The 25,711-nt window shown below is 35.0% G+C and overlaps 2 protein-coding genes across 4 annotated transcripts in view; one reads left to right on the top strand and one right to left on the bottom strand.

The window, feature by feature from the left end:
- Positions 1 to 25: 25 nt before the first annotated feature.
- On the bottom strand, positions 26 to 19,436 carry TRMT13 (tRNA methyltransferase 13 homolog; the record flags this gene model as incomplete). Of its 3 annotated transcripts, XM_079110779.1 has the most annotated exons (11): positions 19,158 to 19,432; positions 15,531 to 15,577; positions 15,379 to 15,445; positions 9,592 to 9,654; positions 9,080 to 9,149; positions 8,823 to 8,929; positions 8,345 to 8,512; positions 6,135 to 6,207; positions 5,036 to 5,110; positions 841 to 1,273; positions 26 to 218 (listed from the first exon to the last, which is right to left on the bottom strand). In XM_079110779.1, the coding sequence occupies exons 1-11, from the start codon at positions 19,302 to 19,304 to the stop codon at positions 26 to 28; spliced, it is 1,443 nt and encodes a 480-aa protein (XP_078966905.1). In that variant the 5' UTR covers positions 19,305 to 19,432. The 3 variants fall into 3 exon arrangements, with proteins under 3 accessions (XP_078966905.1, XP_078966906.1, XP_078966907.1); XM_079110780.1 differs by lacking the exon at positions 8,345 to 8,512 and having other exon boundaries at positions 19,158 to 19,434; XM_079110781.1 differs by lacking the exon at positions 26 to 218 and having other exon boundaries at positions 892 to 1,074; positions 19,158 to 19,436.
- Positions 19,430 to 25,711, top strand: part of SASS6 (SAS-6 centriolar assembly protein) — a 35,987-nt gene continuing 29,705 nt past the window's right edge. Inside the window, exons 1-2 of the mRNA XM_079110696.1 lie at positions 19,430 to 19,716; positions 25,030 to 25,090. Of these exons, the coding sequence (XP_078966822.1) occupies positions 19,652 to 19,716; positions 25,030 to 25,090 (126 nt within the window). The 5' untranslated portion in view covers positions 19,430 to 19,651. The remainder of the gene's footprint in view (positions 19,717 to 25,029; positions 25,091 to 25,711) is intronic.

The following is a 25,711-nucleotide window of genomic DNA, read 5'->3' as shown; positions in this document are numbered from 1 at the left end:
AGATGATGTTCTAATTTCTTTGCCATTAAGCAGTTGTTTCTGGTGAAGAATGAATTGGTAAAGCAGTTAACAATACATTTTCCAAAGATACCAAAGGATCTGTATAGTACTGTAAAGTAGGATTGAATCCCTTCTGCTGTAAATATTGGATTCGGCCTTGGTCAATCAGCAATTTACAAAGATGCCCTATTTTCTTCTTTTCTTCAACAGTAAGAAGCCTAAATGGAATAAACACACACACATAATTAACATTTTGTAAACATTTAAAAAATGATTTTAGTCACTTGTTGAAAAGCTGCTAAATAGCCCACATTATACCAAGTATTATGTCCCGCCTTCCAAGGCACTTTTAATATAACCTTGATAAAAATGTATATATTTTAAGTTATTCTAAAATTACACTGTATGTTTTCATGAATAAATTGTTAGCAATGATCATCTAAGAAAGCAGTCCCACTTATCCACAGTTTCATTTTCTGTGTTTTCCATAACCTGTGGTTAACTGTGATCTGAAAATATTAAATGGAAAATTCCTTTCAATAATTCATAATTTTTAAAGAAGTGCTCTTCTGAATAGCATGATGAAATCTTTTGCCCTTCCACTCCTTCCCACCTGGGACAGGATAATTCCTTTGTCCAGCATATCCATCAGGTGCTTAGTAGAGATTTCTGTCATAAGATTGACTGTGAAGATATTGCAGCACTTGTACCTTTTCTGTAGTTTCAGGCATCCGCTGGGGGTCTTAGAATGTATCCCCCATGGATAAGTGGGGGACTACTGTACAGCAATAATAAAATATTTCCCCTTTAGTGTTAAGCATTACAAATATAGTCACTTACCCAGGCAAACTCTCAGAGCTGTCGTCTGTGATTCTGTATCCTCCATCATCATGCTCTTCACTATCATCATTCGGATTATCTTTTGTCTTTGTGGTAACACTTGAGACTTCAAAAGATGTTTTCCGCATTCCACAAGTTGCCCAACTACTCATTCGCTGGAAATAGTGGAATTCCACTGCTCCAAGGCCTAGGGCCCTGAAATATTCTTTGCCCACATAATGTCTCCAATCACACCTGTGGTGACAACAGAGTGCAATAACAATGCCAGCCACAGGGGTCCACTTCTCTGGGACATTTTTTTCATTTCCTTCCTTGGTCAAAGTGTTAATTTCTTTTTCTGTTTTATCATTCTTTATGCGTTTGGCTAAAGGTTCTTCATTCCTTTCCTCAAAACTGGCAGCATAGGTTTCAACCAAACACCGTAATGCAAGATCTGCAAACACAATTATGTTGCCCCCCCAAACCATCATCTTTAACATAAATATTTTTTATATTTCTTAAACAGTATGGTTTTTAAAAAGCCAACAACAGAAACAACAAAAACCTACCTAGCTTTATACATGTAATAATACTATCACAAATTATCAACTTTGTTCAAATCTGCTTTTTTCTATCTTCTTAATTTTTCTAGTGTTTTCTTTTGCATAAAGCCTATTTCCCAATAAAACTATCCAGTGTTTAAGGTCTAAAATTTAAAAAAATTTTGTCTAACTATTTGAATTGGCTCCTATTTCCGTTACCCTGGCTGAGGAAATGACTTATATAGAAAATATCTATTTACCTATACTTGCATTCCAGGAAGTTTGAACTTAAGAAACTCAAAGAAAGAAATGAAGAACAAAGGCAATTTTGCTTAGCATAGTGATGCTAATCTCGAATTAGAAGATTATTGTATCTGATCAATTAAAAAGAAATATATTTTAAAATTTTATTGCCCTAAGATGTCACAATATTAAATGATACGGTATTTGCTAGTAAATTTAAATAAATATGTGAATTTAAGTCAACAAACATTATTGGAAACCTATTATTTGGAGAAGGTGATAGCCAATCTATTATTTCTTTCCTTTTCTTTTTGCTTTTTATTATATTTGAGGTATAAGGGCACAATAGTATCATTTGTTTATTTATTTAATTTTTTTTAGTTGTAGATGGACACAATACCTTTATTTTATTTATTTACTTTTATGTGGTGCTGAGGATCAAACTCAATGCCTCACATGTGGGAGGCAAGCGCTCTACCACTGAGCTACCACTTCAGCCCCAAACAACAGTTTTAATACACCCACAAATCTTCACAAAATAATTTTAATACTTTGTAATCTATTATTTCTTAAATTTAGTATTATCATAATACCCTCTGCATATCTTTACCTTATTATATTTTACTTATCTATTTATATATCTAATTCTCCCAGTGTGCTATGAATTTTTTGAGAATAAGGCATATGCTAATACAATTTTCTTTCTTTATCTTTTTATTTTTGAGGCAGGGATCAGCTCAAGTGATGCTCCTGCCTCAGCCTCCTGAGTAGCTGTGCCATTGTGCCTGGCTCTATAAACTATTATTCTTTTTTTTAAATTTATTTTTATTGTAAACAAATGGGATATATCTTGTTTCTCTGTTTGTACATGAAGTAGAGGCATACTATTTGTGTAATCATACATTTACCTAGGGTAATAGATTTTGATTCATTGTTATTTTTTTTTCCTTCCCCCAGACCCCCACCCCTCTTTTCCCTCTATACCGTCCCTCCTTCCTCCATTCTTGCCCCCTTCCCACCCCCCATTATGTGTCATCATCTGCTTATCAGCAAGATCATAAACTATTATTTTCTAATAAAATATATTCAGTCACTGTTTTATTTATATATGACTTAAGTAAATGATTTTCAGAAATGAGAATAATCAGAAAAATTACTAAAAGAAATAATTTCAGAAGTAAAAGGAACTTTAGCAATCTAGTTAAAAATCTTTTTTATAACAATTTTAAGGGATAAAGCTGTATACCCAGAAAGGGACAAAGAAACACAGCAAATTAGTGGCCAAGATTATGTTTTCATTCAAATTCACTAAATTCCTGTTATATACTGAGCTTTGTATTAGCTTACACCTTATTATCAAAAAATTCACAGCATACTGGCAAAATTAGATAAACAGACCTAAGTAAAAGATAAGGATACCACAAAGGCCAGGTGCGGTGGCCTGTAATTCCAGAGGCTTGGGAGGCTAAGGGAGGAGGATCAAGAGTTCAAAGCCAGCCTCAGCAAAAGTGAGGTACTAAGTAACTCAGTGAGACCCTGTCTCTAAATAAAATACAAAATAGGGCTGGAGATGTGGCCCAAAGGTTGAGTGCCCCTGAGTTTAATTTCTGATACCACCCCCCAAAAAAAGATACAGCAGAGGGTACTGTGATAATACTAAGAAGGCATATCTTGTTTAAGGTGATAACTGAGTTACAGGATGAATAGCTATTGACTAATCTTTTTGTTTGGGTGACAGCAGAATTCTAGAAATAGCAGGAACAGTAGAGTATATGGAAAAATACACTAAGATTGATGTGCTGAACAGTAAAGATAGAAACAGAATGGCAAAGAGCTACTGGAAAGTTTAAAAAACGGGAAGGACACACTAGGTATGTAGTAGATGGACCTAAATATTAATATTTAAAGGACGATATGGAAGGAGACCATGAAAGAAACAGAAAAAATGACACTGAGGAAGGGAAAGAACTGGGAAAGAAGTATCAGATAAGAGAAGGAAACAGAAATTCAAAAAGGGTAATTAACTGTAGCATAGATGAATGGGGAATTCAAACAGAGTGAATCAAGGGGAAAAAGTGTATGAAACATGAGAACCAGTCACTGTAGTTTATACTTTTGAAAAATTTGGATTATATGGGAAGGATCAAAGGTGTGTGCATTCCTGCTTTCCCAGGATGGAACTGGATGTAATTGGTCTACTTCAGAAGGATTTTAAAAGGGTTAAATAAGATATATGAAAGTAGTCTAAAAACTATAAAGGACAATACCAACATATAGTACTCAAAGTCATTTTCAGCCAATTTGAATAATGTGTTATGAAGGCTCCAAGTTGCCCAAATGTGTAGACAATGAAACAAGCAGGAGCCAGGAAGTCGTAACAGTAGCTAACAGTGAGCATTAACATATGCCAGAATTTTACATGGAAACTGGGAAATGATATTATTACATCTATTTTACCAATGGGGTAAACCAAAGCTCAGGAAGGTTAAATAACTTGCCAAAATTACACAGCAGAACTGACAGTGAAACTATCTGATTCCCAAATGCATGCTGTTTCCATTTTACATGCTAGATCTGATGAACAGAAAAGTGTTAAGACAAGACATCTTAGATTTTTCTGGTATGAAATTTATTTTTTTAAATATATTTTTAGATGTTGACAGTCCTTTATTTTATTCATTTATTTACATGTGGTGCTAAGAATTGAAACCAGTGTTTCACACATGCCAGGCAAGTGTTCTACCACTGAGCCACAATCCCAGCCCCCTGAAATTTCTTTTTTTATTTTTCCTCAGAATCCTGACAGAGTGATCTTCTAAACTTCTCTAAAATAGTCCAGTACCTTCTGGGGTGAAATCCTACAATTTCCATAATGATTTTTTCCTCTTTTGGTCGAAATATAACCCAAAGAACTTTAAGGTTCCATATGACATATTATTTATACAGAACACTCTTAATTCATCCTGCAAAATGGTGAAAACAAGCAGATATCTAGAAAAGCCCTGCATTTGATATAACATAGGACCAGGGCTATTATGAAGACTGATGAGTATTTTTTTTTTTTTTAACTAGCATAAGTTCAAAAATTTTTAAAAATACTTTTGTTCTTTTTTAGTTATTCATGACAGTAGAGTATAATTTGGCTTATTTATACAAACGTGGAGTATATCTTATTCTAATTAGTATCCAGTCTGGTGGTTGTACATGGTGTACTGTGGTGTATTCATGTATGTACAAAGGAAAATTATGCCAGAATCATTCCACTATTTTCCTATTCTTTTTCCCACTCCCTTCCCTTCATTCCCTTTTAAGATTGATGAGTTGTAAGTATAAAAAAATCTAAAGTACTCAAAAGAAACCACTGAAGTGGCTGGGCAATTTAAATTAAGACTTAATGTGTTAACTTATATATTATCAGTGTGTTTACCTACCTGTTGCCACACCACATAGATGTTTTCCAATTCCTACCACAGGTAGTTTCCCTTCTCTCAGCACAGGAATCTTGTCTGAAATAAAGGAAGCATTAAATTAGCCCTCTTATGAGATAGAGTATATGTGGTTATTTAAGAGAGAAAATTAGAATTAAAATCTCCGAATTTTAGGGCTAAATCTAGAAACTCAAACAATTTTTCACTTTATAGAATTCAACATATAACCTGATAACCTGTTTATCAACATTAGAAAAATAATATATTAAATAATTTAAAATACAATGATTTACATATAAATGCTGGATTGCTTCTCAAGGCTAGATAAAAATTAGTGGATAAGAGATGCTGCTGGGATATGGCTGCATTAGTTTCTTTTTAAATAATAGGCAATAAAGAAAATGTTTGAGGATATGTGTATGGAATGTGAATTCTACAATGATGACTTATTTCCTTTGACATAGTTTAAACACCCAGACAGCATCTTTTATACATTAGCCAGGCAGACGAATTATTTCATTTTCTTTAATGGTTTTGGCAAATCATGTTAACAGAAGGCTAGTTTATGATATGAACACACTCAAGATTTATTTAAATGGGACGTAGAAGCAAAACAAGGACATGTTTTCAAAAATTTTAAACCCTTGCCTGGCGTGGTAGTGCTTGACTATAATCTCAATGACTTGAGAGGCTGAGACAGGAGGATCACAAGTTTGAGGCCAATCTTTGCAACATAGTGAGGCCTTAGGCAACTTAGCAAGACCCTGTCTCAAAATAAAATATAAAAGGGCTGGGGATATAGCTCAGTGGTAATGCAATCCTAGTTTCAATACCTGGGAACAACAACAGAAAAATTTTAAACTCTTTCTGAATATAACACTTTTTTCAGTTGATACTGAAAAACATTTTTGAATCCTAATTCAATTTACATTTATTTGAGTGTTACATATAATATTCTCTATCAATAATGGAATAATAATATTCTCTATTAATAAATTAGTTTTTCCTCAAGCACTGTTCTAATGATTGGATTTCTAAGCAACCCTCAAAGTTTGAAACATCTGTCATTTATGATAGAGCAATGGAAAGTTAGGCAACTTACTCAAGCATAAGTGTTGAATATCAATTTGAAGTCTTTCAAACACTGAATTTTTCTTTCTGTGTTTGCCATCTACCTGCACAAACAAAACAGTATTGTAACAATGACTCTTTGTGTTAAAAAAAGCAGTTTTATGAAAATAAAAGATTTTTGTTTTCAAAATCTAAAGTAAATATTTCCATCTTGTTTTTTATTATTGAAAAATTTTAAGATTGTGTATTTTTGATGAAAACTCTAAGGCAATATTTTATAAGATCTGAGAATTTTATCACTTATTATATACACATTATTTTCTCAATTCATTCACAAAGAACTAGGGTTCGCAGATGTTAAGTGACTTGTCTAAGAACATTTGCCAGCTCTTTTATTTTTGTTACTGCTAGCATTCTATTTTCATTTTGCTTCTTATCTTACTTTCTCTGAAGGATTACAGCCTTCAGAGATTTAGTTAGATTAGTCTTTATCTTCGTGCCTACAGTTTACAGTTCTACATTATAGCCCAGACCTCGTTGATAAGCATCAAGACACATGTCCACTTTAAAAAATATTTTTTTGATAGGCTGGGGATTGAACCCAGGTGGTTGTACATGCCAAGCAAGTTTTCTATCACTGAGATACATCCCCAGTAAAGTTTTGTTTTTTGTGGTGCTAGTGATTCACAGATGTTAGGTAAGAACTTTGCCACTGAACTATACCCTCATCCCCTCAGGCACATTTCTAATTCTGAACTAGAAAATTCTACTTCAACAGAAAACTAGACACATCCAGAACTGAATCTATTACCTTTTCCTCTAAATCTATTCTTCCTCTTTCTCCTCCTACATTCCCTATATCAGGAAAAACACCACTTACTTAAGCCATAAAAACATTACCCAAAATTACTCTTCCCTCATAATCAATGAATAATAAATTGCTGAGTCTTTTTATTTTTTTACTATTTTTTTCCACATTAAATCATTAGGTCTTATAGCTTCCAACACTTTAACATTATTCATATTCTTCCTCTCCTTTATATTCCACTGCAACAGCCTTAGCTTTGGCCCAATTCTTAATTGGATTATTGTTTAAAAATAATCATCAATTTTTCTACTTTAAGTCTCAGACTCTTATGTTATAGTTTTACTTGTGCTGCTAAGCCAAACTCTTAAAAAACTTTTTTTGCTTCACCAATGCTTATATATTCTTCCAATCTCTCAACTGTCACTCTGTGAAATCTTACATGACAACCCATACTAGTATGACTGAGGTTGTTTTTTATCTTCATGCTCCCATAACATTGGGTACATACATTATCACAACATACTTAGCGTACAGAAACAAAATACTTGTATATCTGCCCCACTAGATGTAAGCTTCTTGAAGGCAAGGATCAAATCTTTCCTACAGTTCTCCCAGCACATAATGGAATAAAGTCAAACTTCTTCCTCAGCATTCAACATGAGGCCTACTCTAGCCAGTTCTACTTTGCAGTCTCATTATTGCTGAACTTTACACGGTGCCCTCCTAGCACACAGTGAAGTTTCCATGTTTCTCTATCGTTTCAGGCATTTGATTCTACCTGTTTTGCCTCCTAGAATGCTTCTCAAACTCTCAACTAACATTAATTCACCTTTCAAGATTTAGTTCAAGCATCATCTTTTCTGTGTAGTTATTCTCCTCCCTTCCCTGAAATAAAACTTGTCACTCCTTCTTTTGAATCCATTACTATGTACAGACTTTTTTTTCACTTTACTGCACTTACTACATTTTAATACTTTATGACAATTATTTATTTATTTGCCTATCTCTCCTTTCTCAATATAAGTAAGAGCACAGGGGCCTTGCTTATTAAACTTAATGTACCCAATGTCTATCACGATGCCTGTGAGTTTGCTCAATAAATATCTATAAATGAGTAGTCAGTAAGTAGTGAAAGGTGGGAAGAAGAATAGGAGTAAGACTTGTAATTCCTAGCTTGGGTGTCACTCTTTCTACATATTTTCCTGTCTCTGCAAATGAATTTTAAGAACTCAGTTCATGAACTGTCCAAATATAGATTTAAAAAATTCACCTTCCAGTTTGTTATCAATATAATTATAATTGATAAAGAGCTATAAATATACAAGAAAGGATGTTTGTTTTAAGAGGCATGTTTCTGATCATCATTTTCTTCCAAAGCAGAAAAATGGAAAAACAAAATCTGGTTACTAATATATTGCAATGATTTCACTTACTTTGAATCTTGTGGTCACTTTTTCTACCAGGATGAAGTGAACTTTTTCAGCATCTTTTAAGGCAATATCAACCCAATGAGACAATTTTCCCTTTCCTGCTCCAAACTCAACAAAGCATCTTCTTGGACCAAGTAACTTTAATTTTTCAATGTTACCTAAAATAGAAGCCTGCAAACTTCACAAGATTATTTTATAAACTAGAGCAAACAGTTAGCTCAAATGGGAAAACAGCAAGTTAATCTCTACATAAGGTAGTATGTTTGCACTGATAATTTGTCTGGCTTTAAATTTTTTCTCATTTTTAAATATGTAATAACCTACTGAGAACTGTATTTGTGCCAAATTTCTTATGTTTACACATATTTTTGAAATTGGAAAATTTTGTACCCCAAATCTCATTAATAACTATATTGAGAGAGAAAGGAACATTAGCTTCAAACAAATGAAGAAAGGTAGAATTATTGTGGTCTAAACAAACCTGCTGTTTCAGATGCTTGGTTGCAGAATCACCATTTTTAGGGTCATTAAGGGCATCATGTAATGCTGGATGGGACATAATGTGATCTTTAAGTGTAGAATTCAAACCTGTGGCAAATATAAATATGATAGCTTAAGCAACCAAAAATGAAACTACAGGACTCTGAATAATAGTGGTAACATTTGGAAAACCAGAATCAACTCATATACCACTTTAAACTCTAAAATAATTTAACTTGCAACTTTAGGCAGACTTACCTTCACTCGCTTTTCTCAATTTCTTTATTAAGTTTCCCAACTGGTCTTCAGATAGAGAAGAAATTGGAACCTATACACAAAAATAAAACTAAATAATGTAGCAAAAAAAAATGCTTTAAAGTACCATGAGAGAGGCTTAATAGTTGGGCAAATTGCATGGCCATCCAGGCTATTCTTTCTGATAAAACCCTTCCCTAAGCGGCCACTAGAATTGCTCAACTGCTAAGTTTCATTCACCTCTACCTGTTACTTTAATTCCTTTACCTCCTAGGGCCAAAAAGTTCTTAGGCTTAGAAGAATCAAAAGGGACTCAAGCCATGTTGTAGCTTGTTATGGAGCATGGGTTACTCTGGGAAGTAACCATCACTAATAATACTGATTCAATAGGAAAATGCATTCTAAATTCAAAACAACAGATTTATCCCAAATAAAAATTGGAACATGGCTTCTGTACAACATGGACATAGCTTACAAATACTTTTTGAAATTAAATATTAAGTCAATGTACTTACTAATTGTTCAGTTATTTCTGTTTCATCCTTTAAGCCTGCATTAATATCTTGAATAAAGAAATCCTTGACAAAAACAAAACCATAAAAAAAAAATGAAGTTCACAAAAATTAAGCTGAAAAACTGAATCTTCCCTTTATCCCAAACTCTGTCTCTGCCATCCTCCCTTTCTCCCATTCAGTCATTAAATAATTGTTGAGTACTTACTTCAGTGCCTGGTTTGCTTTAAGTGTTAGGGATTCACTATAATAGATAACAGAGGAGAAAAATCTCTGTGTTTATGGATCTTATGTTCTAAAAAGGTAGTTAACTGGAATAATTATTCATAGTGTAAAAAATTCATTAGTAATTTTTATTTTTTACCTGGTTACAGCACAAACCGAGGACTGTGCCAGTTTTGCTTTATGGTGTTAAGGCAAAAACAAGAGTACATACTTTCTTCAGACATGCGGCATGATCAAAACCAAATAGTGAAATTATAATGGTATAAATCTGATTTTTTTTCTATTTTAAAATACTAATTAAAAATTGTAAATAGAAATGTCCTGTGACACTATGCTACTTAGTACATCTGCAGAAATATAAATTCTAGGTAAATATTTAGATAAATATTTTTCAGTAGTACTTTCTGCAATGGGGGAAAGGCTCTATATTTGCCTTAACCAACATGGTAGCCACTAGTTCCGAAATATGGTTAGTGCAACTGAGAAACTGGATTTTCAATTTTATTCAATTTATTCAAATTTAAATAGTTTTATGTGGCTAGTGACTGTCACATTTGATAGTGTAGATCTACATGAATGAAATAATAGTGTTTCTACAAATGCTGTTTTAAAAGTGAAAACAACTGGGGACAATTCACTATGCACAGTAGTGGACTTCTGTGACACAGGTGGCAGAAGGGTAACATCTCGAGTGTTTGCTGCTTACTTTACCTATATGTCTAACAATGGAAACCTGTAATTGAGTGGAATGGGTGAAAACTGCATGTATTACAATGTTTTGTTGCATGATTGACAAACCTATAATAGAAAATTAGCTATACCTATTATAATTTGATGTACTCATAATTTTTTAAAATGGTTGTAAAGAATGTTTCAGGTAAACTGTATTGTGAATTAGACTTACTAGATTTTCACGTGTGAAAATTATATTGGAGAAATTTACCACTAACCTACTTTCATTTAGTAAGCAAAATGTTTACACACTGATGGAAGTTTCACAGTCAAGCAGAATAATGATATGAATCTACCTAGTTTCCAAGTGTCACATGATAGTGTACCAGAAAATGATTGCTCTGCAATTTCTTCCCCCATTTCATCAACTCATTGTTTTTTTTCCCCTTTCCTTGCCACTGTGTCTCGGCATGCATGAAAACCACCCAAGAGTATGCTATTTTAAATAAATTCATCCATTCTCTCAAACTTTTCATAGAATACACATTCTACTTGCTTGTTTTAACTGAAACCTGCTATTTAGGCAAGGAAGATATTTCCAAGTAAAACTTTATTTCTCTTTCACTAAAGTGGCTAAGGGATAAGGGAGGGGGGTGAGTGGTCATCATTTTATCATCAGTTGTTTAGCTCCTCACTTTTGCTGAACTGGCTTTGAACTTGTGATTCTCCTGCCTCAGCCTCCTGAGCTGCTAGGATTATAGGTGTGCGCCAATGTGCCTGGATCAGATTATCTTTTCAAGGATGTTTTTCTAACATGTATCCTTGGAAGATAGAAATGGTGTCTTCTAGATCACATAGTAGGCTTAATTATTATATAGTATAAAAAGGAAAAATGTCTACTTATAAGACACAATTTAGGCAGCTTTGCTTATTACCCAATTTAAAAAGATTTATAGTTCCTGAATTTGGGGTTCAATTATGACCCAAGCCCACTTATATACAGTATCCATCTAGGCACCTCTGTGGTGACTCCATAGGCTTTGGAAAACAAGAATTCATGTAAATAACAAGTTCCTGCTGCTTCCTGGGAGATGAATAATGTGTGTATAGTTCAGTAGTAAGGTACATGCTTAGCATGCACTCTAGCATCAAAAAAAAAAAAAAAAAAAAAAAAAAAAAAAGTCCTTGGTCTCCGAGCCAGAAAACACTTATCTTCTGCCAGCATCAACAAATCTGTGGTTAGTTTGTTAGTTTGAAAATATGGTGAAACTTCAGAACCTTTTTAGTATTTGCCATTTGATGCTTAGGAGCCAGAATGGGCACTTTGGAAAGTACAGGAACGCTTTGAAATGCACATGCTATGACTGTCTCATCAAAATTACCAAAAGGCCCTAGTGAGAAATGCCAGGCTCTGAAGCTACTGTCAGAATCTCCTGAGGTTGTCAACCATTCATCTGCTAGTCACTATCCAACATTCACTAGAATTTTGACAGAAAATTGTACTTTATATTTCAAAATCCAGTCAAAATGATTCTTTAAAGCCACCCAATGTAATGGTTCTGCTTTAACTTTTTAATTCTAAGACTTTCACGCCATGTCAACAAAGTACTTCTATGGACTTCTAGATTCTGGCATTACTGTGAACCATATAACTTCTAAAATCTTCAACTCTATTAACTCATTTTCTGACCACAATTTTATAATTTGTTAGTAAAAAGCATAGTAATTCTGTTGTTCCTAATCATATTAATCCACCTTCAAGGGCCTCTATTGACTTTTCTTTTGTGGCACTAGGGGTTGACTCCAGGGGCACTCTACCACTGAGTCATACCCCCATCCCTTTAAAAAGAAAATTGAGACAGGTTCCCATAAAATTGTTTAGGCTGGCCTCAAACTTTTGATCCTCCTGCCTCCTCCACAGTAGTTGTGATTACAGGCATGTGCCACCGTACCTGGCCTTTATTCACTGTTTCTCAGTTAATTTCTGGCTTCCACTTCATGCCATGCAGTCTAAATACCCACTATTATCATTACTATATTTCACAATCTGATCCTTCTCTCACACCTATGCTTACAAAATCCAATGACTACCCAATCTCCCAATATTTACTTTCAATAAAAGGAGATGAATGCATTTTTCCCACAACTCCTTTACACACACACAGTTTGCTGATGGTACTGATGGTTGACTGCCAAATTATCACTGTGTTCAACATTCCACTTTTGTTTTTTCTATTCTATTCTTTTTAAAAGTGAATTTTGTTGTGTATATACGAGGTTTGTATATAACATGATGTTGCGATATACATATAGATAGTAAAGTAGTTACTATACTGAAACAAATTCATATACCTGTCATCTCATATAGGTACTTTTCTCCCTATCCTATTGTGTTACTGAACAGAGAACTGAATTTTTAGCCCTTGTTGAGTACTAAATGGTTATTATGGTCCCATGCACCCCTTAGTTATAAATAAGTATGATCATAAGTTAATGTGACTTTTAATCCCAATATATGGTCTGCTGAATACTGCTGAAGTAAAACCAGCTAAGCATCTGAACGGGTGCCAGTTCAAATTCATTATATCTATACTCAATCTGACTCAGAAAGATGTCCAGCAACTATTTTTCATAACCACACTATTGTACCCCTCAACCACCTCGTCTCTTAATTGTAGATAGTAGCAACAGTGCAGCTGAGTGATCAGAAAGAACTTTCCCAATTAATATTCTTGTTAGCTTAGAATTGCTTGAACTAATATTCATCTTCTATCACTTCCCATGTAGTTCAATGGAAGAATTATTCCTCCGCCTACTGGCCCCTTCTACCTCTATTTTGTCCTGTATCCCTGGATGCTTTCTGAGAAACCTTCCCCCATTAATGATGCCTTCTTCCGGTTTCTATTTCTTCCTTTCTTTTGGCTCTTTACTCTGAGCTTATAAATAAAATTTAACCGATTTTGAGAGCCATTCTGACTCTCAAGTTCCACTCAGAGTCAAGTTTGCTGCTTCTGGTTTTTACTGCTTTATCTGCCTTTTATTTACACATTATTCTAGTCTGATTTTTGCCCTCCCCACCCTATTTAATATGAATTTTGCTAAGGCCTTTGATCATTAGCGATCGACATTGCCAATCCAATGTTTTCTTCTCCATCCTTATTTTATTACTCTGTGATGACAGATGCTCTTGATCACTTTTCTTTTTGAGATTTGTCTTCCCCTGGCTTCTCATACACCATGCTCTTCTAGTTTTTCTTTTTCCTCCCTCTTCAGTCACCTCTCTCAATTTTTTTCTATGGTCCCTTTTAACAGCTCACCTTTAAATGACAGTGTTGCCTAGAGTTATGTCCTTGGTCTCATGATACACTCCTGGCTACTTTCAGGTCTCATATTTTATTTTGTTCTCCTTTTCATTTATGTCTCCATTTTGTTTATGTTATGTTTTGTTATGTTCTCCTTGTGGTTTATATTATATGAGATATTCAGTCCCTGACAAGGTATTTACTCTCACTTCTCAGCCTTTGCACATATTTTCCTCCTTGAAGGGTTGATTTTCCCCTGATTTTTAGGTCTCATCTTATATACTTCCTTTAGAGAAGCTGCCCTAATTCATTCCGCCATTTCTCTCTTGTCCTATATTCTTCAAAAAAGTGTTAGGCTCTCTTCCTTTATTCTCCCATAGCATTCTATACTTAATCATTTTTAGCACATACTATTGCATTTTCCATTTCCCTCACTAGATTTTGTTACGTTCCTCTAGGCAAGGTGTTTGGTACAATGTCGGCAAAAGTGCTCATTTCTTCCTGTAATCGCTTAATCCTGGGTACCTTAAAAATCCAAAGTTTTACCTAGCACCTGTATTTGACTTCTAAAATTTGATTATTTGTCCAAGCTCTCTGAGTTTTGCAGTCATATACCCAATTCAAATTTACAGTCATCAAGTTTGATTGACTCTGCTACCTAAATAACTCTTGCACCCTTCCCATATTCCTTAATTATCAGTCTCTTACCATGTCCCAACTGGATGTCAATGATAGCCTTCTAACTAATCCTACTGACTGCAAGCTATCCTACCACACTGCTATAAAAGAAATTTTTTAACAGGAAAATTTAGCCATGCCATTCCCAAGCTTAAAGTCTTTCAGTGGTTTTCCATATCTTTCAGAATAAAGTTCCAGTTTCTTGAAAGCATCGTGTGGTTTCTCAGTTCCATGCCTTTGTACATGTTTTCCTTTCTGCTGAAAAGGACCCTTCTTTCTTTTCTTTGCTATATCAAGACTCAATTCCATTGTTACTCCTTCTCAATCCTTTATATTTGTTCTTAATTTTGGTGCAAGTACATGTTCTCATGACACTATGCTTGCTTCTTTCATTTGACATTTGACCTTACTGAACAAAATTCTTTTTTTTTTTAAATTTTTTTTAGATGTTGACAGACCTTTATTTTATTCATTTATTTATATGTGGTGCCGAGAATAGAACCCAGTGCCTCACACAGGCCAGGCAAGCGCTCTACCACTGAGCCCCAACCCCAGCCCTGAACAATATTCTTTATTTACAAGTTTACTTTTCAGTCTCAAGCTCCTTGAAGACTGAGATAATATTTTACTGAAATAAGTTTAATAGGCACTAAGCAAGTATTTTTCAATAAACAGTGAACTTATTCTCTGAACAACATTCAGGTTCTATAAAATTCTGTTCTCTGAATTAAGACCATAACTGGCTTTATAATCTCATATGCTATATACATATACTTAAAGACACTGACCAAATTCAAGCCTCTAGGCAAGAGTCTTGTTAAATATTCACATTAGCAATATACTAAAAACTGTATATATATAAATATTACATAGTTTACATTTCACCATTCAATTTTATTGATCAAACACTTACAGGTTTTGGCTTCTCCCTTGAATTACATTTTTTCAAATGTTTTGATAGCTGATCTTCATATACTGTGCTAAATTTAAAGAGAAAATATAAAATGAGAATTGTGAAAATGACTGTTTCCAGTAGAGAAAAACCCTTATTTGATCCATACTTACTGCTTTGGATCTAAAGGACACAGGATTCTTTTCCGAGCATTTTCTTCCTAATATGTTAAGAGGGATATATTTAGTTAAGTAAAATATCACTTGTATTACTTACAGATACTAGATATAACTTCAGTATATCTGCACGATCAAAAAAAGGTAAGGAGGGCTGGGGTTATGGCTCAGTGGTAGAGCGTGAGACTAGCACATGTGAGGCACTGGGTTCAATTTTCAGCACCATAAATAAATAAATAAAATAATCCATCAACTAAAAAATATATTTTACAAAAAGATAAGGAAACTATAAAGGACATAATGAAAAATTGGCAAAATCAGGTCATAGGGTTTAATAAAAACAAAATATCCAATGTAGCTAGCTAACATTTATATCTGAATTAATACTGCTTTGGACAAACAAGGGTCTATAGCTTCAAATAGGTTATACTGAAGGCCTCTATATGCACAGAAATTTGAATCTAAGATAACATCTACTATTATATGCACTATTATTTTATGTACCACGAAGAAAGAAAAAAATGTTAACCACTTATTTCAAATTAATTAAAAACTGACAAAAATTTTATGTTTATCATGTACAACATGATGCACTGAATTATGTTTACCTTGTGGGATGGCTTATTTTGAACTAACATATGAACTAACATATTTTGAACTAACATAGCATTATGTTATTTATTCCTTTGGAAAATACTGCCCATTTACATTATGACGTATCACCAAATATAAGATCCATCTTGGTCTCTAAGTTGTAAAAATGTTGAAAAAAGTATCTTAGAAACAATTAAACAGAAGATTTTAACAATTATGTATGTGCCATATTTTACTGACTTTGTAACTTTTCAGTATAGTAGTGATATCCTTTCCATCTAAGTTATACAAATTAAATTATATGCACTGGGAAAAAAGGAAAATTAATAGTTTTGGCAATTCTACTCCACATTCTTTATGAATCTGTATGAACAGCATTAACAATAGTCAAACCACAGGCCAGTTAGACTGCTTAGATATATTTCCAGTCTATCAGTTACCAGCTCTATCACCTAAGTAGACTTACTGCTTCATATGAAAGATGAGAATGTCTTACCTACTAATGTTGGTGAAAACTAGTGAGTTATTAGTTTTTATAAAAATTATTTTAACAAAAGGGATAAAACTGTTTAGCATAGTGCTATCCATAGGATAAATGCTGATCAAGGGCTTACTCTTTGTGTGTGTCGTACTAGGGATTTCACTCAGGGACTTGAACATGTTAGGCCTTACCACTGAGCTACATTCCCAGTTTTATTTAAATTTTATTTTGAGACAGGGTGTCACTAAGTTGCCCAGACTAGTCTTGATTTGGCATCCTCCTGCTTTAGCCTCCTTAGTATCTAGGATTACAGGTGCGTTCCAATGTGCCTGGATAGTGTTCATTTTTTAATAAAATATATTTGTAGTTCTAGATGGACACAATACTTTTTATTTATTTTTATGTGGTGCTGAGGATTGAATCCAGTGCCTCACATAGGTGAGGTAAGAGCTCTACCACTGAGCTGCAACCCCATCCCCATTGCTCTTTACTTTTTTTCTCAATTTATTTTAGTTCTGATGTGCCTCTCAGCATGTCCATGAAAGCTATGCACACTGAATTTTATGGGAAAGCTACGAAAAATTTTTTGAAAGTACTTTTATTCCTTATTTTTTAACTTAAAACTTAATTTCCTGCTGGTCTCTATAGGCTTGTCTCTAGTCCCCACAACTTGGGAGGCTGAGGTGAGAAAATCACTTGAGATCAGTTTGAGACCACCCACATACTAAAACCCCTGTCAAAAAACAAAGAAACAACAAAACTTAACTTCCATGTAGGAAAAGGCTCTATTCTAACTTCCAAAGTCCAACCATAGAGTGGAAAATAAAAGCACTTTTTAAAACTTGTATTTGGATTTAGAAACAGGATTTCTCAAACCTGAGCACTATTGACATTTTGGCTTGGATAATTCTTTTTCTTTGGAAGGGGTTGTGTTGTGATTTGTAGGTTTAGTAGTGTCTTTGGACTCTACGCGTTAGAAGCCAGTTACACTTCCCAGTTGTGACAACCAAAATGCTTTCTGTCATTGCCAAGTGTCTGCCAGGGGACAAAATCACCCCTACTTGAGAATCACTGGCTAAAAATTGGTATAAGTAGGGCTGGGGTTGTACCTCAGTGGTAGAGCACTTGCCTAACATGTGTAAGGCACTGGATTGGATTCTCAGTACCACATATCAATCAATTAATAAAATAAAGGTTCATTGACACCTAAAATTTAAAAAAAAAAATGGAATAACTAATGTCACCAGTGCCACTTTTTTTTTCTTTTTTAAAGATGAAAATACAATATCCAATTACATCATAAACTACAGATTCAGAAAAATGGTAACAATTCAAAACCCAGCTGTAGTTATGGAAAGTGTTTCTACCTGGTATTTTTCAGTCTTTCTTCAAGAGAGTAATAACTACATGTAGTTCCTTTCTAGGAATAGCAATCAGCTTGTAGAGATTTAACCACATTCTAATACTATCACCATCTTCAGTTACTTTCCAGATGTCTGGATAGAGAGTAGGAACAAAATCCTTGTGAGCTGATAAATCTCATTCTTCAACCAAGGGTGTCCCCTAAATAAAACTATAGGAGGACTTCACAAGGAATTTCCACAATAAGTCACATTTCCCATATTCCAAAACAAGAAAGTTCTTGTTTCAGTATGCTTCACTTTAGGTTAAATATCAGCAAACCAAAATAGGAAGTAGGCTATGGCTACACAAAGGGGCTGATCTGCACTGTATTTTTGACTAGAAGGATAAAGTGTTGAATAAAAATAAAATAATGCAAATAATACTGGACTTTCAAAAGGCATGAAGTCAGATGCTAGTCTATTTGGTTTATTCTTTCTAATTCTATTGGATATGCTCTTTTTCTATCAGGATTCTGCTCCTCTTGTTCTTATTTTTATTTTCCTATTATATATACATACATGTATATATATGCTTATATATAATGCATACATGCAAATATGCATTGGCTGACAGTATATTTACATGTATAAATGTATTATTGAACAAGATCGCACGCTTTCTGCTTTCAGTTTTGAAAGGCCAATACTCATATATTTTTAAATTATTCCTTCCCCATTCCAGCAAAGTAGTTCTAAGTTGCTTTTTAGAGACTGTAAGCCTAAATAAAAAAATTAAGTTTCTCTTTAGTACATTTACAAAAAGTGGTTATTGTTTACGAAACAATAATTAGAACACAACCAGGGAAATCGAGGGACTTCAACAGCTACTTTTTCTAAACTACCACTTCCCATCAGGAACGTGGAGGGCGGGCGGAGTTAAGCAGCAGCAGTTTGTGGTAAAACTAGTCTAGCATTCCCGAGTGAGGATCAAGATGAACGTGTTTCACTTAATAAAATAAAACAATGCTCATCACTAGGGCTCATCATCGCTCCACAAGTAGGTCAGAATTTCTTTTATTAAAGTAAAAGCTGGAGAATCCGGGGGACAGAAGCAGAAACCTGTCAAAGAGGGGTGGGGCGGGGTTCCAGCACCGACCGCACCGGGAAACTTATTCCGACTCTCAGCAGGGTAGGGCGATACCAGACCTCCGCGGCTCCAGCGTGTTCACCACAGAACCTTTTCCCGGCGGCCACCACCATTCTGCAGAACCGCTTCTTCTTTTCCACATAGTAACTGCATCTACCCTCTGCTGGAAAGCCAGTCGCATGCGGCGTCCGCGCCGTGGCCGCCATAATTCAGGGTGAGCTTCGGTAGCGAGCATCCGGCGCCCAGATCAAAAGTTTATGTTTCCTTTGGGTCGTTTTCCCTTAACAAACATGGCGGCCTCCGGGCCTGCCACATAGGTTAATACTCCGAAACAGCGTCCCGCCCTCGTCCCTTCCTCCGCCAAACCGGAAGAAGCCGATGGTGTCTGGTGAGGTCCAAACCTTCTTCGTTTTCCCTCTGTTTCTCCCCGCCTCCTCTGCGGAAGCCGAGCGCCAAACTCAAAACTCTATCGGGACCAGCACGCCTTTCAGGCTACTACCAGGGGCCCGGCCTGTTTGGCTTTTCCGCACAGTGGCCGGGGCAGGGATCCAACATGAGCCAAGTTCTTTTCCAACAACTAGTCCCGCTGCAGATGAAGTGCAAAGACTGTGAGGAAAGGTGAGATCCGCGTCACCCGGTGCCGGCGGGTGGCGGTTGGGGTCGGGCCAATGGGGAAAATGGCGGCCTCGGCCGGTGGTCACCGGCTTGCGTCTGGGTGTCGGACTGGCCCCTAGGACGCGGGGAGGGAACACAGCGGGGACCTCATGGTTTCCTCTCACACCGAGTCGACAGTTACAGAGGGGCGGAAGGAAAGGGATGAGGAAATGGGAAGCCGACTCAGAGTATGCCAAAAATCCTAGCTTCTGAATGGCACCGTGAAGATGATAGGTCTAGTATTCCTTTTTGGCAGGTGAGAGGTCTGGCTCAGAGAAATTAATTTACACCAGGGCTCACGGTGAGCTCGTGGCTGGATCAGCACTAGGACTCAGGCCTTGGCCTCCAGCCAGGTTTCCATTCTCCTTTGAAGTATACTGGGACCACATTTTAAAATTCAACTAGAAAGAAAGAATTTCAGCGGTCTTCAATTACTTATAAAATTACTTTTAGTTAACCAAGAAAGAAAGAAAAAAATCAGCAACTCAGTTAATTCACTCAAGAAATGCTGCCTCCTCAACACCTGGCAGAGAACTGGGCATGCATTGGTCTTCGTGAAGCTTACAGTCCAGTAGAGGAAGTAAAGGCCAGCCTCGCAATTAAATGCAAAATTGCAACGTCGACTAAGGAAGTGGTGCTATTAGACCTTAAATAGATTTGACTAGAAGTCAGGAGATCCAATTTTTTTTCTTTGTTCCGCCGCTCACTGACTGTCTCTTAGCTTCTGTGAATATTGCTTCCTCATGTGTGAAATTGATAGAACGTACCTACCCACATAGTTGTAATGAGGATCAAGTGTGAAAATGTATGTTAAAAACTAAGCAGTGTTGAAATGTAGCATAAAGCTACATTAATTTGTTGAGTTGCCAATAATGTTAAACTGTAGTACATAACTAAGAATTGGATCCGAAATGAGTCGGCAAGCCAGACAGGAGATGGTACCAAAACCAGAAGCTGCCTATGGGAGATCTGTAGGGTTTTTTTTGGTTGGTCATTCTTTGTCATTGTTGTCTTTTGTTGTTGTTGTTTTATTTTGAGATTGGAATCCAGACCCTTGCTCATGTTAATAAGCACATGCTTTACCACTGAGCTCTAATCTCTAGTTGGTTATTCTCTTCTCTAGTTGTGTCTAGTGTGGTAGCCACTAGCCACATTTTGGTTATGAACATTTGAAATGGGGCCAATATAAACTGATGTGCTTTGTGAAAGTACACTGGATTTTGAAGACATGCTGTGTGGGAAAAAAAGAATGTGAACTTCGTCAGTTTTCATTTTGATTATTTGTTAAAATGGCAATATTTGGAATATATCTGGCTAGATAAAATGCATTCCTAAAATTAATTTGCCTGCTTTTTCAAACTTTTAAAAAATGTGATTTCTAGAAAATTTATTATTGCATACATGGCCTGCATTATATCTAATAGAGCAACACTGTTCTACAATGATTATACAAAGAGTAAGGAATCATCACTTCTTATTCCAATATTGAAATTCTTGGCACTTCTTCATCTCTACATTGTCATCACAGTTTATCATCTTAAAACATAGTTTCAGCCTTTTCATTTTTCTTGCTAGTAACCTTTCATACATTCCACCCTCTGTAGCATGGTTCAGCAAACTATAGTCAGTGGAACAGATGGCCCACTGTAAATGAAACCTACTGGAACATAGCCATGTTTATTTGCTTACAAATTGTCTATGGCTGCTTTTTGCACAAAGGTAGAAATGAATAATTGTACTATGGTGTCTTTTTTTGCAGGGGGATAATTGGGGATATTTCTCAGTGGTAGAGCAGTAGCCTCACATTTGTGGGTCTTTGAGTTCTATCCACAGCATTGGTGGGATGGAGAGCGGGGAGCAACAGGGAAGTAAAGAAAGAAATGAGTAATCGAGACAGAGGCCCTATAACCTGAAAAGCCTAAAAGCCTAAAATATTTACACTCTGGCACTTTACAGAATAATTTACTATTCCTTACCTATAGGAAGAACAACTCCACCAACTCAACAAATAGTTGTAATTGCCTACTATGTACCAGGAACTGTCCTAGGTGCTGAGGATAGGAATGCTCCCTTTTCCTTCACTCCTTAGACGAAAAGATCAGTTATTGTTATGGCCCTCAAGGATCTTGCACTTCAAAAGGGGAAATCAAAAGGTTTCCTTCAGAGAGACAGCAGCCTAGCACAAGTTAGAGTATGGCCTCTGGAGCCAGATTGCCTTGGTTTAAATCCCAGTTTGGCTACATATTCACTGTTTGATCTTATGCAATTTGTTTTTAGTTATTTACTTTTTTGTGATATTTTGTGTTTGTGTATTTGTGCATGGGGGTGTGTGTGAACCTAGGGCCTTACATATGCTAGGCCTGTCTTCTGATCTCCTACAATTTATTTAACTTCTCTGTGTCTGATCTTTAAATTCATGATAACAGTACCTACCTCATAGGATTATTATGAGAATGAAATGAGTTATTACATATAAAGTTCTTAGAACAGTGCCTAGAGTATAATAAACATTCATTAAACTTTATTAATATGGTGTGATTAATGACAAAGTAATATATAATAAAGTCACAGAGAAGAAGGAAATTCAGTTAAGGTTAGAGGTAAGTAATGATCAGGGAACTCTGGAGGAACGTGATGTCAAGTTTTGAAGTCCATGATTTGATACTGACCTGCTTTTCCAGTTTTCTTTCCTAAACTCCACTCTGTAGTATGCTAGTTATACAAGAATTATTGTTATTCTCTGAATGTATCTGATACTCTCTTTATACCATACTTTATTCTTGCTATTTTCTCTACCTCAAATGCTTTTTCTTTCATAACCTCCAGGGTGTATGTTAAATTCTTTCATTATAAGGATCATTATAAGTTGCCTAAGTTGAAAGTAATTATTCATTTATTAGCATGGTGTAGGTGAGACATCTGAGTTCTAATTTGCGCTTTGCAGTGTGCCTTGAGTTCTTCCGTAAAATATTTTTTAGAATAGTTTAAAATATTTGTTAAAGTAGATAAGATTATTATTGTTAAATAAGTTAATTCATGTAAATTATCCGGCAGGTACTCGGTATTAGTAACTTTTCCCTTCTCTTGAAGCCACAAAATATGATCAGAAGCAAATCTATGGAAAAGTGATTTAATCTGACTTCAATTTGAGGACATGGACCATATTTATTTCTGTTTGTATCCCTAGCACCGGGCATCGTAGCTGGCTTACAGTAGCTTTCATTTGTTTGAATTGAGAGGTTAAGGTCACAGCTTCCAGTTTGTCTAGTGTCTGATGTTTAAGATACTTTTTAAAATAAAAGGACATCTGTTCAAATCTACTACCTGGAGAATGTTATATAGATTGATAGTGTTCAGAATCTGACACATACTGCAATGAGAGATATTTTCTATTGAGATTTTATTGATTTGTTTTATATAGGTCTTATGTTATTAACCATTATAATAGAGAAAATAAGATTTTTGATTTCAGATAGATACCCCTGAAAGCTCAGATTTTTCTACAAGATTTTCTTTTTTTTAAATTTGTACTGGGAATGGGACCCAGAGGCACTTTACTACTGAACCACATCCACAGCCCATTTTTTATCTTTTATTTTGAGACAGGATCTTACTAAGTTGCTTAGGGTCTTGCTGAGTTGCTCAGGCCGTCTTCAAACTTGCTATCCTCCTGCCTCAGCCTCTTGAGTCACTGGGATTACAGGCATGCACCATTGTACTGGCTCTATAAGATATTTTTATGGGTATTATTGAAGTAAACATGGAGAATGTTTAATTTATGGGCCTTGCCTCTGTCTTCCTCCCAAGATCTAATGCATATAGGCATTTTGAATATATGCAACAATATTATTGGTAAATTGTCATGTAAAGGACATTTTGTTAAATAGATGTTTCTTGAATTTTTTTTTTTTTCCTTACAAATTTATGAAGTCTGACAGGGCTCTAAAACTGTAAAGCTGTAAAGCATAAAAAGTGGTCAGTAGTTCATATCACTATGGGAGTATTTTCTTGAAAAAACTTTAAAAGATGAAAAACAAACAAGACATTGTAGAACTAAAAAGACCCTTACAAACCATCTAATTGAATCTGCTTATCTTACAAATTAGGAAATTGGAGTTTTTTTTCCTTTCAGGAAAGCTTAATGTAAGTGAAATTGAAGTAGTATTCTAATCTGTTTCACATACATTGTTCTAGAATGCTAGAAAAATAGAAACACCATAGTCTCTTGTTTTAAAGGTCTTCCTGTCTTTGTGGTATAGACCAGTGGTGCATTACTTTTCAGATAACAGTTATAAGTATGGTAACATTTAATTTCCTCATATAAACTAAGATTTAGCATCTAATCATATGTTCAATAAAATATTTAACAAAATGACACATTTTCAAGGAATATAAAGTTACCTATCAGAGCATAAAATATCCAAACAGTTGAATCTTAACCATTTCCAAGTTTTCTGATTAATATTTGATTGCTATATTTATACTTTTTATTTCTGTAGTAGGTAAGTAGCAGAGTATGGAAAAGACTTGGATTTGTGTGTCTAAAAAATATGTTTTATGTATGCAGATGAATAGAGAGAATGTCATCTTTCATTCTAATGTTTTACCACTAAGCCATATCCCTGGTTCTTTTTTTTTTTTTTTTGGCTGAGGCTGGCTCTGAATTTGTGATCCTCCTGCCTCAGCCTCCCTAGTATCTGGGATTACAGGTGTGTGCTACTGCACACATTTTAAATTTCAAAAACATTTTAAGTTTTTAAAATGCAGTCTTTCATAAATCAACTTGATCATTTGAAATCCTATTTTTTTCTTAATGAAAAAAGTTGTTACTAAATTGATGGTTTGTCTTTCAGTAGATGGTGTTTTAGAATCAGGCTGTATGTTTATATACCAGAGTGGTACCTGGCACTCTATATTTATCCCGTTTAATCCTGTCCCCCATGTTGCAGGTGAGAAAAATTCAGCTTTAAAGCTACTAGGTTACCTAGAAGTAGAACAGCAATAACAAACTTTAAATCCAGAGTGCTTTCTAAAAATCTGTTTATTGGACTGGGGATGTGGTTTAGAGGTAGAGTTCTTGCTTGGCATGCTCAAGGCAATGGGTTTAATCCCCAGCACAGCAAAATAAGTAAAAAAAATAAATCTGGTTATAATTTAGAGAACACTGGTGAAAAGTCTTGTGACTTTTAAGACTTGAAAGCAGTTAGTACAAATGATAGTGATAATTCTTTTCATCTGAATGTTTCTAAAATAGTTGGACATTGTCTTTTCATATAGGAGAGTAAGTGTTAGAGTGAGCATTGAACTACAATCAGTTTCTAATCCAGTTCACAGAAAGGTTAGTATTTGCTTTTCAAAATATAATTTCTGTATATCATAGATAATTATTTTGCTTTTTCAAGAATGAAAGGTCTTCAGTTATAGATCTTGCTTTTTAATTTTGGGCCATTTTGTAACTTGCCAGTCTTAAGATGGTGAAATCTATTGAGACAATTAGAAAATAATTATACTATATGTTTCTGAAACATACATGAAGAATTAGGGGTTGTGGTAACAATCTCCGTAGGTTTGCCCAGAACATTTAAAAGTTGCAAAAGTTGCAAATGTCCTGCTGCTTTAAAGAATTGGCATTTTATGCTGTAAATGTGCGAACAAAATAAAATACTAAAGAGATACTCTTGAATATTTAGTTTTTGAAGAGAGGCGTTTGGAATATTGTTTCTATCTGATCTTCAAGAAGTATAAATCATTAACAGAGTAAGTGTATAGTATAGACCAGAGGGCTAAGAAATACAGCCTTTGTTTTCTCTGTTATAGCTTTCCCTGAACATATGTAAGGACCTAAGTAGTATTAGTTAGTAGTAGTGGTTTTTGATTCCTTTAATATCATCTTGGGGTGAATTTCAAGAAGTACTTCAGTAGAAGCTGCTTAACAATGGGGCATTCTGAGGCAGAGCAA

Source organism: Sciurus vulgaris, assembly GCF_902686455.1.
Source record: "Sciurus vulgaris genome assembly, chromosome: 1".
Taxonomy (NCBI): Eukaryota; Metazoa; Chordata; class Mammalia; order Rodentia; family Sciuridae; genus Sciurus; species Sciurus vulgaris.
The sequence above is the reverse complement of the archived record's forward strand: the minus strand, read 5'-3'. Positions and strand labels throughout refer to the sequence as shown.